The sequence below is a fragment of the Chiroxiphia lanceolata genome, chromosome 17 (genome assembly GCF_009829145.1).
Source record: "Chiroxiphia lanceolata isolate bChiLan1 chromosome 17, bChiLan1.pri, whole genome shotgun sequence".
In the NCBI taxonomy this organism is placed as follows: Eukaryota; Metazoa; Chordata; class Aves; order Passeriformes; family Pipridae; genus Chiroxiphia; species Chiroxiphia lanceolata.
Window position 1 is genome coordinate 11,847,896 of NC_045653.1, and position 11,558 is coordinate 11,859,453.

The window sequence follows — 11,558 nt, forward strand, 5'->3', positions numbered from 1 at the left end:
TCAGCAGCGAGCCAGTCCCGGAGCCGTCGCGAAGCTGCCGGAGCAGCTCCCCGGATCTCTTCGCGACAAATAAACGGATTAACCCCCCGGAATCCTTCCTGCCTCCGTTTTCCTTATTCCCACGAGTTGCTGCCGGAGGGGGACCGGGATGCTGGCTGTGGCCACGGTGGTACCCCCCCATGCCAGGCATGGCTCCCCATGGAGGGGCACCCTGTCCTGGCCCCCAGCACTCTGCTCCAGCCCCTCAGCACAGCGGGAGTCTGGGGAAAGATTTTATTTTAAGTTTTTATTTAAAGCACCATCAGCAACTCTCGGTGCCCGAGCCAGCACTGGAGCAAGAGGCAAATGCAACACTGGGACTGTCATTCCACAGGGATTGGAAAGCACCAAGGGGCTTTTCTGGCTGGTGGACAGAATTCCCCTCTCCTGCTATACTCGGGTATCCCCCTGGCAGCCTGTCCTCAACACTGGGATTGCCCCCTCCTGGGGGACACATTCTAGATCTATCCCAGCACGTGGGCTGGCAGACGTGGTGACCCCCAATTCTGGTGGGAGCCCATCAGCACCCGGTGGACCCTCAGACTGCGAGGTGGGCACCCCAAACCCCACACACAGTCTGGTTGTGTCCTGACAAGCTCTGCCTGGGACACAGCCCCCCATCCTGGTCCCCACGGGCTGATCCCGCGGCTGGAGCAGCCAAATCCAGGCCTGGCTCCTGCTGGCATTATAAATAGCCGGGACATGGAGGGGGGAGCTGTGCTCCCCGGGATAGGGGGGTGGGGGGTGGCAGGTCCCAGCGGGTGCCGATTGGGGGTTTCACCGGGTGCAGGGCCGGAGGGTGGGAGGGCTCGGTGCTGCCACGGCGCTGCCCACCCCGGAAGGTGCAATGAGCTGTGCAGAGAACGGCTGGGGGAGGAACGGGGGCTGCGTGTGTGCGTGTGTGTGTGTGTGTGTGTTTATGCGCGAGAGACATTTATAGATCACGTGTGAAACTTGATCTCCCCAGAGTGGACTCAGAGGAGAGAAAAAAGATAGAAGTATTGTTTTTAAACAGATTTTTCCCTTTGTTTTTCTTTTTTTTTTTTTCCTCCCCTCTCCCCCTGCGAGGGCTGGCGATAAAAGGCCGCGGCGGCCAGCGCCGGCTCAGAGGGAGGAAATGCCGAAATCTCCGCGGCTCGACGCGGCGGCGGCGAGCGCCCACTGACCCACCCCGGCACAGAGCAAACTGCCGGCGCCTTCCCTGCCGTGGCACCCCGGCACCGTGGGGACCTCTGTGCCATGTGGGCGCTCCGCCTTGGCCTCGTGGCCCTGGCCTGTGCCACGACAGCTCTGTGTGCCACCAGAGCCCAGCGCCGGGCGCTGGAGGGGGGCGGGCGCCGGCGCTACCACCGAGTGCAGCACGGGCACTGCAGCTACACCTTCGTGCTGCCCGAGGCTGACCCGCTGCCCTGCCCGGCCTCCCCCGGTCCTGCCCCTGGCCCGGCCAACGCTCTGCTGCAGCGGGACTCGCCGGCAGGCACCGCACATGCCGGTCACGGGGCTGCCCAGCGCCTGCAGCACCTCGAGAGGATCCTGGAGAACAGCACCCAGTGGCTGCTGAAGGTAGGAGGTGGGGTGTGGGGTGTGGGGGCACGGGCAGCAGGGTGGTGTGGGCAGGGGTCTGTGTCCAGCACCCACACGTGCAGCATCCCCGTGCCACTTTCTGCTCCAGCTCCCTGCCTGCTGGCGGCACAGCTGGAGACATTTGGGACTACGTACACCTGAGCGACCAGGTCAGCTTTTCCCTGCAGATGTGCAGCTGCTGTCAGGCACTGTCTGCGTGGAGGGGATGGGAGCTGCAGATCACTCACCCAGATCTCATCCCACTGAGGCTGTATTCCCTGTCCATCCCTGCCACAGGGTTCCTTGGGGTCCTGGCTAGGTTAGCCATGCCAGACACCTCTTTCTGGGTCAGGATAGTAGGAAGGGGTTTGGCTGGTGGCAGAGTGAGGGACCTAAGGGCAGAGGCCACCAAAATCTCTCCAGATTCATCATTTTCCCTCCTATGGGTTTTGCCAAAGCTCCCAGCATTTGGTGAGACTTCGTGCGGTACCTGTGGCTCCTGGGCAGCCCTGTGACCCATGGGAGAGTGCAGGGTGGGGGCAGTGGGATGCCACACCAGAAGGGCTGTGTACCCACAGGGTTTCCCTCCCCTACCCCCATCCCCAATGCCTGAGGCAGGAAGCAGCATTTCCTTTCTGAAGCCCCCATCAGCTGAGCACAGCTGCCTGCGTCAGACCCAGGAATAGCTCATCCCAGGGGACACCTCTTGGGGGGCCCCTAAGCCCTGCGCCCCACGCCTGAGTGCCTGGGTGCCTGAGCTGATAAGAGGGGAAGTGGCTTTCCCCAGCTGTCACCGACTCAGCAGAGCCACATCCAATGTCCTGTGGTGTCCCACTGGGGTGCAATGGGTGTCCCACTGATGTGCCTCTGCAGCCTCATTTCCTGGGTGATGCCCCAGCTAAGGTGTGTACTGAGCCCCCACAGCACTTGGGGATGGGGATGGGGCCAACACACTGAGTGGGGGTCCCGGGGGTGGCCTGTGCCAGCCACACTGTTCTGGTAGCCACCCCGGGTGTGGGGGACAGGGTGGGCAGCAGAGTGCAGGGTTGTTCCTTGTCCCATCCTAGAGGACAAATTCCTCAAAAGCTGGGAAAATGCTGAACCGTGGCTCTGCTGGAAACCAGCCCAGGGGGTTGCAGACGGATCAGCAGGGCCAACAACAACCCAGTGGCACTGAATCTCCACCACTGTGGGACCTGCTGGGTCTGCTGGGCACACACAGCCCTGGGATCCCTGTGCCCTGGGGTATCTGCCTTGCTGTCCCTGTGCCGTGGTGTCTTTGTGCCCTGTGTGCCCAGCCCTGTTCTGAGCTTCTCCCACAATGAGGGCAGCGTGTGGACATGGCAGAACAAGACAGAGAGCCAGGAGTCCCACCACAGCTGCTGCCCCAGTGTGGGGCTGCACATCTGGGCAGCTTGGGCAGCAGTGCCCCCTCACCCCAGCCCCAGTGGGGCACTGGGTCCCATCCCGTTCTCTCCATCCATGCCATCATGAACATCCCACCCCATCCCATCCCAAGTATCCATCCCATCCCACCCCATCCCACCCCATCTTGCAGCACAGCTCTCTCCTTTTAGAGGCAGCTTACAGCTATGTTTTTTGATGTTGTTCCCTGGCTTCCCGAATTTCAGTGGAGCTGCCCAATGAGGCTTGTTTTGGTCGAGCTCCAGCCCTGAACAAACAAACCAGGGCTCAAAGGAGGCATCGGGTTCAGGGACAGATTGTAAACAACATCGCATCCCCGTCTGCTCTGCCCTGGCATGAGGAGCCCTGCAGGGTGATGAGAAATTCAGAGATCCCCTGAGACCCAACAGGGCTTCCCAGCAGCCCCAGCACCAGCCTCCTCCAGGAACTCCATCCATGGCACTGGCGGGCTGGTCCACCCTTCCCCTGTGCAGGCCCCCGTGGCTGTAGGACACAGGGACGTGACGAGGACCCAGCACACAGGGACATGTCGGCTGCTCCTGTTTCAGGGGGAATTAATTTTAGTTCAAACACAAACATTTGATGGTGCCACTGGGCCTGGGTGGGCTCAGGCTGGGATGGGGTCCCCAGTGGGGCAGTGGCAGTTTGGCAGCTCTGGGGCAACAGGGGCCGGTGGTGCTCACACTGGGATGGGTGCAGGGGTGTGGGCAGCAGGTGGGGTCTATCCCTCCACTTCTGGCTCAAGGATCCCTCCAGCCGGTGCTTTTGGGATGCTTAGAAATGCCAGGGCAGGGACAGGTGAGGGACAGGGACAGGAACTGGTGAGGGGTGTGGCTGCAAGAAGACAGCACAGGATCATCCAGCCATGGCCAACAGGATCTTGGCATGGGGGCAGAGGGTGACTGGGGTTCCTTCTGCTCCAGGGCAGCTTTTTGGGGTGATCCACAGCACGACAGTTCGTCCCCCTACTATTTTGCTTTTATGGTGGAGGAATGAGTCTGGTGGGACGTTCTGAGCCCAGGGGAGCCCCATGAGGTGAGGGGAGGACAATCCCAGATTCCCTGTCCACAGCACAGAGCCTGTCCCACTCGTGTCCCCTGTGACACCCATGGCAGGGGACACTGTGTCCCACTCCAGCTCCAAGAGAGCTGGATCCAGGGATGGGGGCCAGGATCCAGGGCTCCCTCTCTGGGGCTCTCAGCCCTCGCTGTGCCAGCCTGACCTTTTCCATGGGTATGTTCTGCCCTCAGCTTGCAGATATGTTTATTTAAAAAAAAAAAAAAAGTCAAAAAGCAAGACTGAGAGGGAGAAAAGGCCTCCCTGAGCCCTGTGAAGCAACAAGATTAACGACGTGGTTAAAGGGAAACTCTCCAGCAATCCCTCAGCTCGGGGAAATGTTTTCCAGACGCGGCTCTCCGACCTTTCCCTGCTTCCTCCCCGAGAGCACATTTCTGCGAAGGAAAATCCCCAGGGAAGCGCGTGCAGGCAATGCTGGCTGGGACACCCAGCCCCGAGACCCTCCTGCCCCGAGACCCTCCTGCCCCTCCACGACTGCTTGTGGTGGGGTGGTGGTTTTACCACTGCCTGGTGCTGGGGAGAAGGGAATGGGGCCCTGCCACTGGCAGCGGGTTTTTGTCACGGCAAACAAGTGCAGAGCCCTGTGCCCTGGCCAGCTGCCGGCCGTGCTCCCATGCCAAGCATCCCGGCACCACTGCATTCCCGCCATGGTTCAGAGCATCCCGGCACCGCTGCCTGCTTGCCACACCACCCAGGAAGCAGCATCCCAACCCTGCCGATTCTGGTCCACAACCCCACGAGAGGAAGTGGGATGTGGGGCTCTCCCTGCACCACTGGGGAGCTCGGGCAGGGAAGCAGGATCTGGGCAGTGCAGAGACAGTGGGATCTGTGAGGTGCAGGAAGCTGGGCAGCCCCGTCCCCCCTGCTCTCGGGGGCTGCTTTCCCAGCGTGGGCGGCAGCGCGGCCCCTTCCGCTCCCTGCGGCCCCCGCCGAGGGACTGTGCCCCCATCGAGGCCATCGCCCTGGGGAGGGGCTGAATGGGAACCTCATGGCAGAGTGTCCAGAAATAGCAAAGCCTTTGGGAAAGGCGGCTCCCCCGCGGGCTGGGAAAGCGGAAGCGTCATCTCAGCTGTGTCCGAGCTGTGTCGGCAGCCAGCTCCTTCCCAGCCCTGAGTGCTTCCCCGCGGTGGGGCAGCACCAGACACCGGACAACCGCTTTCCCCGGCCCATGGTGGCCTCCCACCCTCCACTTCCCCAGCCCTGGGAAACCAGTGGCTGGGGGCTGGCAGTTGATGCCAATGCCAGTGCTGATGCCAAAACCAGCCACTTCCTGCCCAGCTGCTTGGCATGGGCCACCCCAGCTGGGCATCAGCCCCAGCTCGCCAGCACACCTGGGCACACACAGGCCTGTGCCAGGTCCCAGCTGGCACTGCAGCCCAGGAATCTTGGCAGCCAGGGACTGAGGGGGCTCCCTCGAAGCAGCTCAGCTCACTCTGCCCTCTGATAAGTTTCAAAGGGCCCCTGGGGTGGGTCCTGCCGGGCTGAAACCCACAGGGCTGTGCCTCGGGGCTGTGCCCAGCAGTGCCAGGCTCGGCCAAGGCGCCAAGACAGGACCTGGTGAGGTGCCCAAATGACCCAGTGCGTCGCCACTCCCCTCCACAGCTGGAGAGCTACATCCAGGGCAGCATGAAGCCGGAGGTGGCGGAGCTGCGGCAGACACAGAACCAGACGGCCACCGTGCTGGAGATCGGCAGCTCCCTCCTCAACCGCAGCACCGAGCAGAGCCGCAAGCTCACCGACGTGGAGGCCCAGGTGTGTCCCCACGTCCCCACCACCCTGAGACCCTGGTGGGTGGCACTGTTTGTCTGCTGATAAAAGTGGGGCGATTCCCCAAGGTGACACAGGGTTGAGTGCACCAGTGCCAGAGGTGCCAGGGCTGTGTGCCAGGGGCCTGCCGGCCTGGTGACATCGGGGGTGTGGTGGAGCCCTGGCTGCTGATGCCAACACTTCCCTCTGCTCCTGAGGCAGGTGCTGAATCAGACTTGGCGCATCGAGATGCAACTCCAGGAGAATTCCCTGTCCACCACCAAGCTGGAGAAGCAGCTGCTGCTGCAGACCAACGAGATCCACAAGCTGCAGAACAGGAACAAGTAGGGGTTGGGGTGGCTCAGGGATCCCCACAGCCTTTGAACCCCACAGGGAGGCTGGTGTCTCCCACCTCACACTGCACTTTGAGGGGACTTGAACCCCTCCAGGTACTGGCTGGGGTCCCTGAGGGGTTGCACAGCCCCAGAATGGCCCCTTGGCCTTGGGTTCCCCTGACTGGGCCCATCCCAGAGGTGGGGGTGAGATTCAGTGTGTGCAGCAGGGGATGGGGACAGCAATGGGTCCCCACAGGCATGCCAGGACACTGCAGCTGGGGCTGGGTCCACTCTGCCATCCCCATCACCGCTGCATCCCCCTCCCAGCATCCTGGAAGTGCGGGTGCTGGAGATGGAGACGAAGCAGCAGGCGGAGCTGGCAGGGGCCCACTTGGAGAAGGAGAAGCTGCAGAGGCTGCTGAGCCGGCAGAGTGGCACCATCGAGGAGCTGGAAAAGACGCTGCTGGCTGCCAGTGCCAACACCAGCCTGCTCCAGCGCCAGCAGCTCCAGCTCCTCCAGTCCGTGCAGAGCCTGGTGCACCTCGTCTCCCAGGGCAGAGGTGAGCAGGGGGTGGGGCAGGGTGTGGGCAGGGTGCAGGCGGTGGGAGAACACCTTCCCCTCTCAGGAGGGTGCCAGGATACCCCTGTGCTCAGCTCAGCTTGAGTGATTTCACCCCAAGAGTCACAGAATTACAGAATGGTTTGGGTTGGAAAGGACCTTAAAGCTCGTCTTGTTCCAACCAACCCTGCCAAGGGCAGGGACACCTTCCACTAGAAAATGGGCTGCTCATTGCATCCAAGAAGCAGCCTGGAGCCCCCAGGGGGAGTGTCCATGTCCTGACTCAGTCCCCAGCCATGGAAAACCCCTAGGGTTAGGCTGGCAGTGGCCCTGGTGGCACAGCTGCCTTGCCCAGCTCTTGGGAGATGGCACAGAAGGAAGAAAAATAGTCTGTGGGCACAAAAGCATCCAAAGGAAGAGGGAAGAGCAGCAAAACCAGGCAGGACTGTGGGGCTGGCAGGGCTTCTGTCATCTCACTGTCCCTTCTGCCACAGCCATGTCACCTGGGCAGGAGCAGCAATTCCAGGACTGTGCCGAGGTGCGCCGGGCAGGCATCCGCACCAGCGGCGTGTACACCCTGCACATCACCAACCTCAGTGAGCCCAAAAAGGTGAGCACAGCCTGGAGAGGGCACCCCTGCAGCACCCCAGGGTGCTGCACACCCCAGTGCCACCCAGTGCACACCAGCCCAGCCCAGAGTGGGTATCCTTGTTGTATGGCACATCCCAGGGCAGTTGCCCCCACCCCATCTGGCCCCAGGGGCTGTTCAGGGCTGAAGGCAGCACCCACCCAGTAAAGGCAGGGCTGGCACAGCCTTCCAGATGGAGGGAAAAAATTGATTTTAAAGGCAACCTGACCTCTGAACACCATACCCCAGCCCCTGCCCATAGCCATGGAGGGAGGAGAGACCTCTCAGCCAGGCACTGGGCACAGCACACGCCTGACAGCCCCTCAGCAAGCCCTGGCATCCATGGAGTGCCCACACCAAGCTGCCCAGCCCACTGGGGGATGCACCTGACTGCCCACTGCAAGCCAACCCCAGCTCGTCCCCCCTCTCCCCTCTACAGGCATACTGTGACATGGAGACAGACCAAGGGGGCTGGACTGTCATCCAGCTTCGTGCCAACGGCAGCCTCAGCTTCCAGAGGAGCTGGAGGGAGTACAAGCAGGTCTGTGCCCACCTGGGGAGGGGGGGCACCCTGGGGGCACCCCGGGCACCCTGCACTCACCCACCCTGCTGTTCCCCAGGGCTTCGGGGATGCAGCAGGGGAGTACTGGCTGGGTAATGAGGCCGTGCACCTGCTGACGAGCCGGGTGCCCTACACCCTGCGAGTGGAGCTGCAGGACTGGGAGGGCGGACAGGTGTATGCCCAGTATGGGAAATTCCAGCTGGGAAGTGAGCGGCAGCTTTACAGGTAGGAGAGAGGCACTGTGGAGGTGGCCACCCCACACTCTTTCTTCTCTTCCTGGACTACTGAGATGTAGATTTTTAATGTATAGAATTGCATCAAGGCAGCGGGATTTGCCATCCTAGAGGGAGTTCCTATCCCGTGCAACAGCTTGCACTGAAGGTCGCTGCTTGGGCAAGTGGGGTCACACAGCCATGGTCCCCACACACTCCTGGGGGTGCCAGGCACCCTCAGGCTGCCCATGTCTGGGGAGGGATGCTGTGCTAATGATGTCCAGCTTGCCATGACTGTGGCTCCTGGCCACGGAGGGTGGCCGGCAGATGGGGACTTCCCTGCTGGGCTGGAAGTGGGACCAGGCCCTGGAGATCTCCTGCACCATCCATCCCATGCATGCACCAAGCTGACCCCCAGCAAAGAGGACTGGAGGAGATTTGGAGGGGAGTCCTCTCTGCCCCAGCATAGCACAACCTTCACCCTTGGGGACCCCAAGCTGGATCTGCAGGATCTCTGGCCGCATCCCTCCGTGCTGTGCTCAGCTCGTGGCATCCACAGCCTCCCTGAGCAGGGCTGGGGGGATCTGTGACCCCCCAGCAGCCGGCAGTGACGGGGACTGTGCTCCTGCTGGGCACAGGCTGTCACTGCAGGACTACAGTGGCACGGCCGGGCAGCAGAGTGGCCTGGCCCTGCAGGGCACCCAGTTCAGCACCCGCGATGCCGACAACGACAACTGCCTCTGCAAGTGCGCCCAGATGCTCTCGGGAGGTGAGTGGAGCGGGGGGACCCCCACGCAGCACCCCTGGGTGCCCGATCACGATGCCACCCTCCCGCCCTGCTCCCTCCCTGCAGGATGGTGGTTCGATGCCTGTGGCCTCTCCAACCTGAACGGCATCTACTACCCAGCCCGGAACAACATCCGCAAGCTCAACGGCATCCGCTGGCACCACTTCCAGGGGCCCAGCTACTCCCTGAAGGGCACTCGCATGATGATCCGACCCACCAGCTTCTAATGTGCTGGCAGTTGGGGTGGCACTGAGACTGGTGCCAGCACAGAGGGAAAAGCCCAGGACAAGGGATGGTTGAGGGATACTGAGACACCCCCCCTGGCCACTGCAGGGAACCTTTTCCACCAGTAATTTTTTTTCACTCTTGTTTATCCAATTTTCCAGGTGCCTGCAGTGTCACCATGGCCATGCCAGAGGGACTGGGGGCAGGGGTGAGGGGTGCTGGTGCTGTAGGAGCTGGCCTGGGGGCCCTGCCATGAGACAAAGCCAGCCCGGCTGAAGTGGGCTCCAGCACATGGAAACCCCCTGATCCCACCTCAGCTTCTCTCCACAGATTTCTGCTGGGACTCAGGGGTTTGCCCTGGGGACAGGGCAAAGACCCCCCTGCCCCCAGTGATGAGAGTCTCTGGGACCACTGTGCACTCAGAAGGGCTCCAAGGTGTGGTGGGGGCTTTGCCTTTTCACTGATTTTGGGCATTGTAAAGCCCTCACTATCCAGCTTTCCTGTAGGATTAGAGGAGCTGGGTAGGACAGAGATCCTCACAAGTACCAGGGCTGGTGGCATCCCTCCATCCCCTCCTGCCCAGGCACAGCCATGCAGGGGGACACAGGCTGTCCCCTTCCAAACGTGGCTCAAGCCACTGTCTTTCTGCATGGCAGGACAGGCACTGCTCCTCACAGGATGGGGCCGGCCACCAGAGAGGACAAGAGCAGGGGGTGCCTGTGGGGACCCACTGGGATGGCTGATGGCCCAGTGCTGGAAGGCACTCACTGGGAGCAGACACTGCACTGGCAGGGGGCTGGCAGAGCCCCAGGATAGCCAGGATGGGTCTGGAGGTCACAGACCTCCACAGGGAGGTCACAGGGGAGGGGGTTGCAGTTTAAGATGGGGCTGGGGGTGGGAAGTGGTGGGTGCTGGCACTGGCACTGGCACCGGCTGTGCACGCAGCAGCAGGGGGGCTCCTGCTGCCTCCCCTCATCTCTGTCCCGAGGCACCCGCTAATTAACACTGATTAAAGCACGTGACGTCGTTGGCGCTTCCAGAAGATGCTCATCAGTGGGGAATAATTAAAAAATGGAAAACACAGGGGGCGGTGCTGCCGGTTTTCCTTCTGTCCTGGCTGGCTGCCTGCACCTCCTGCCTGCGCATGGGGCACCCATGGGAGATCTTGGCTTGCAGGGGGTGACAGTGATGGGCATTTCCCCTCCTCCCTGGAAATAACCGACGGGCTCAGCTGCACTCCCCATGAAACCGGAGCCACCGGGAGGCAGCTGCCAGGGAAAGCGATAGGGAGCACAGGGCTGTCCTGCTGTCCCCAGCAGGGACACACGGCAGGGGGCCATTCCAGGGGGGCACATGCTCCTGGATGTGTCTGTGCCGGGGTTTCATGCTGGCAGTCCCGTGGGTGCCAGGTCAGATGGAGACTCCTGCCTCAGGAACACGGCTGCTGTCTGTGCATCTGCATGCACACAGAAATCATGCACACAAACACACATGCACGTGGACATGCACATACCCTTGGACATGCATGCACAGGATCATGCCTGCACACATGAGCACACAGGGTTTTGGGCAGCCATGTCAGGTCCCGGCTATGCAGGACATGGGGCAGCGGAGCCACACCGAGGACAGGCAGTGCCTGGGGGACATGTGGCTTCTTGGCCCATTCCCCCCCTTCTCCTTAGCCATAGCAGCAAATTTAGACCAAGCCCTGGGACACACCAGGCTGAGGAATCCAGCAGCACAGCCGGTCCCAGCCACCAGTGGGGATCCGGTTCCCTCAGAGATTTCCCCAAGGGCAAAGGCTGTCCCCAAGTGGGTGCCTGGGGTCCCTGTCCCCCTCTGATTTCCGGGGTGTTTTCCCGGGGGAGACACCTGGTGCCCCATGTGCCATCATTAAGGATCCCCTGGGTATGTGTGTCTTCCCCAGAGCACTTCATCAGGCTGACTCACAGCCAGATGCCATCCGGTCACCGTGTCCTCTCACCGTGTCCTGCCACAACATCCTGCCCTCCACATCCCCAACACTCAGACCTGGCAGGAGATGGATGGATCCTGCTCCCCAGGCAGCAGATCTGGGTGGACATGCACAGTGCAGGAGTTGGGCTGGAGTGGGAAATGCTTCTTCATGGGGGCTTTTTTGGGGCCTCCAAGTGCTGGGTGGAGGCCCCAGTCAAGGGGGCCTCAGAGCTGCCCCAGCCATGCGAGGCTGCCCTGGGAGAACACACAGGTGTTTTTCATCTTCAAAGCACTCCCTGCACCAACTTTCATCCCAGCCCGACTGGGAGGTCTCCACTATCACCACCCCCATCTCCCAGTCTCGGGGGAGCCAGGACCCAGCCAAGCTTTGCTGGAGAGAGGCAGGGGAGGGCTGCATGGCACAGAGGGGAATCCCACTGACTG

General features: G+C 61.8%; 1 protein-coding gene across 1 annotated transcript; it reads left to right on the forward strand.

The window, feature by feature from the left end:
- Nucleotides 1-880: 880 nt before the first annotated feature.
- Nucleotides 881-9,992, forward strand: ANGPT4 (angiopoietin 4). Its single transcript, XM_032705210.1, has 9 exons — nt 881-1,602; nt 5,707-5,856; nt 6,073-6,194; nt 6,513-6,745; nt 7,239-7,354; nt 7,812-7,913; nt 7,993-8,159; nt 8,785-8,915; nt 9,000-9,992. Exons 1-9 carry the CDS (start codon nt 1,279-1,281, stop codon nt 9,158-9,160), a joined length of 1,506 nt encoding a protein of 501 aa, XP_032561101.1. The 5' UTR covers nt 881-1,278; the 3' UTR covers nt 9,161-9,992.
- The last annotated feature ends 1,566 nt before the right edge of the window (nt 9,993-11,558 follow it).

Bases quoted from the DNA above. Each gene is read 5' to 3' on its own strand.
- ANGPT4 (XM_032705210.1), top strand. From the start codon at position 1,279: ATGTGGGCGCTCCGCCTTGGCCTCGTGGCCCTGGCCTGTGCCACGACA. The intron at 6,195-6,512 runs GTAGGGGTTGGG...TCCCCCTCCCAG, and splicing joins AAGCTGCAGAACAGGAACAA to CATCCTGGAAGTGCGGGTGC. The intron at 6,746-7,238 runs GTGAGCAGGGGG...CTTCTGCCACAG, and splicing joins CCTCGTCTCCCAGGGCAGAG to CCATGTCACCTGGGCAGGAG.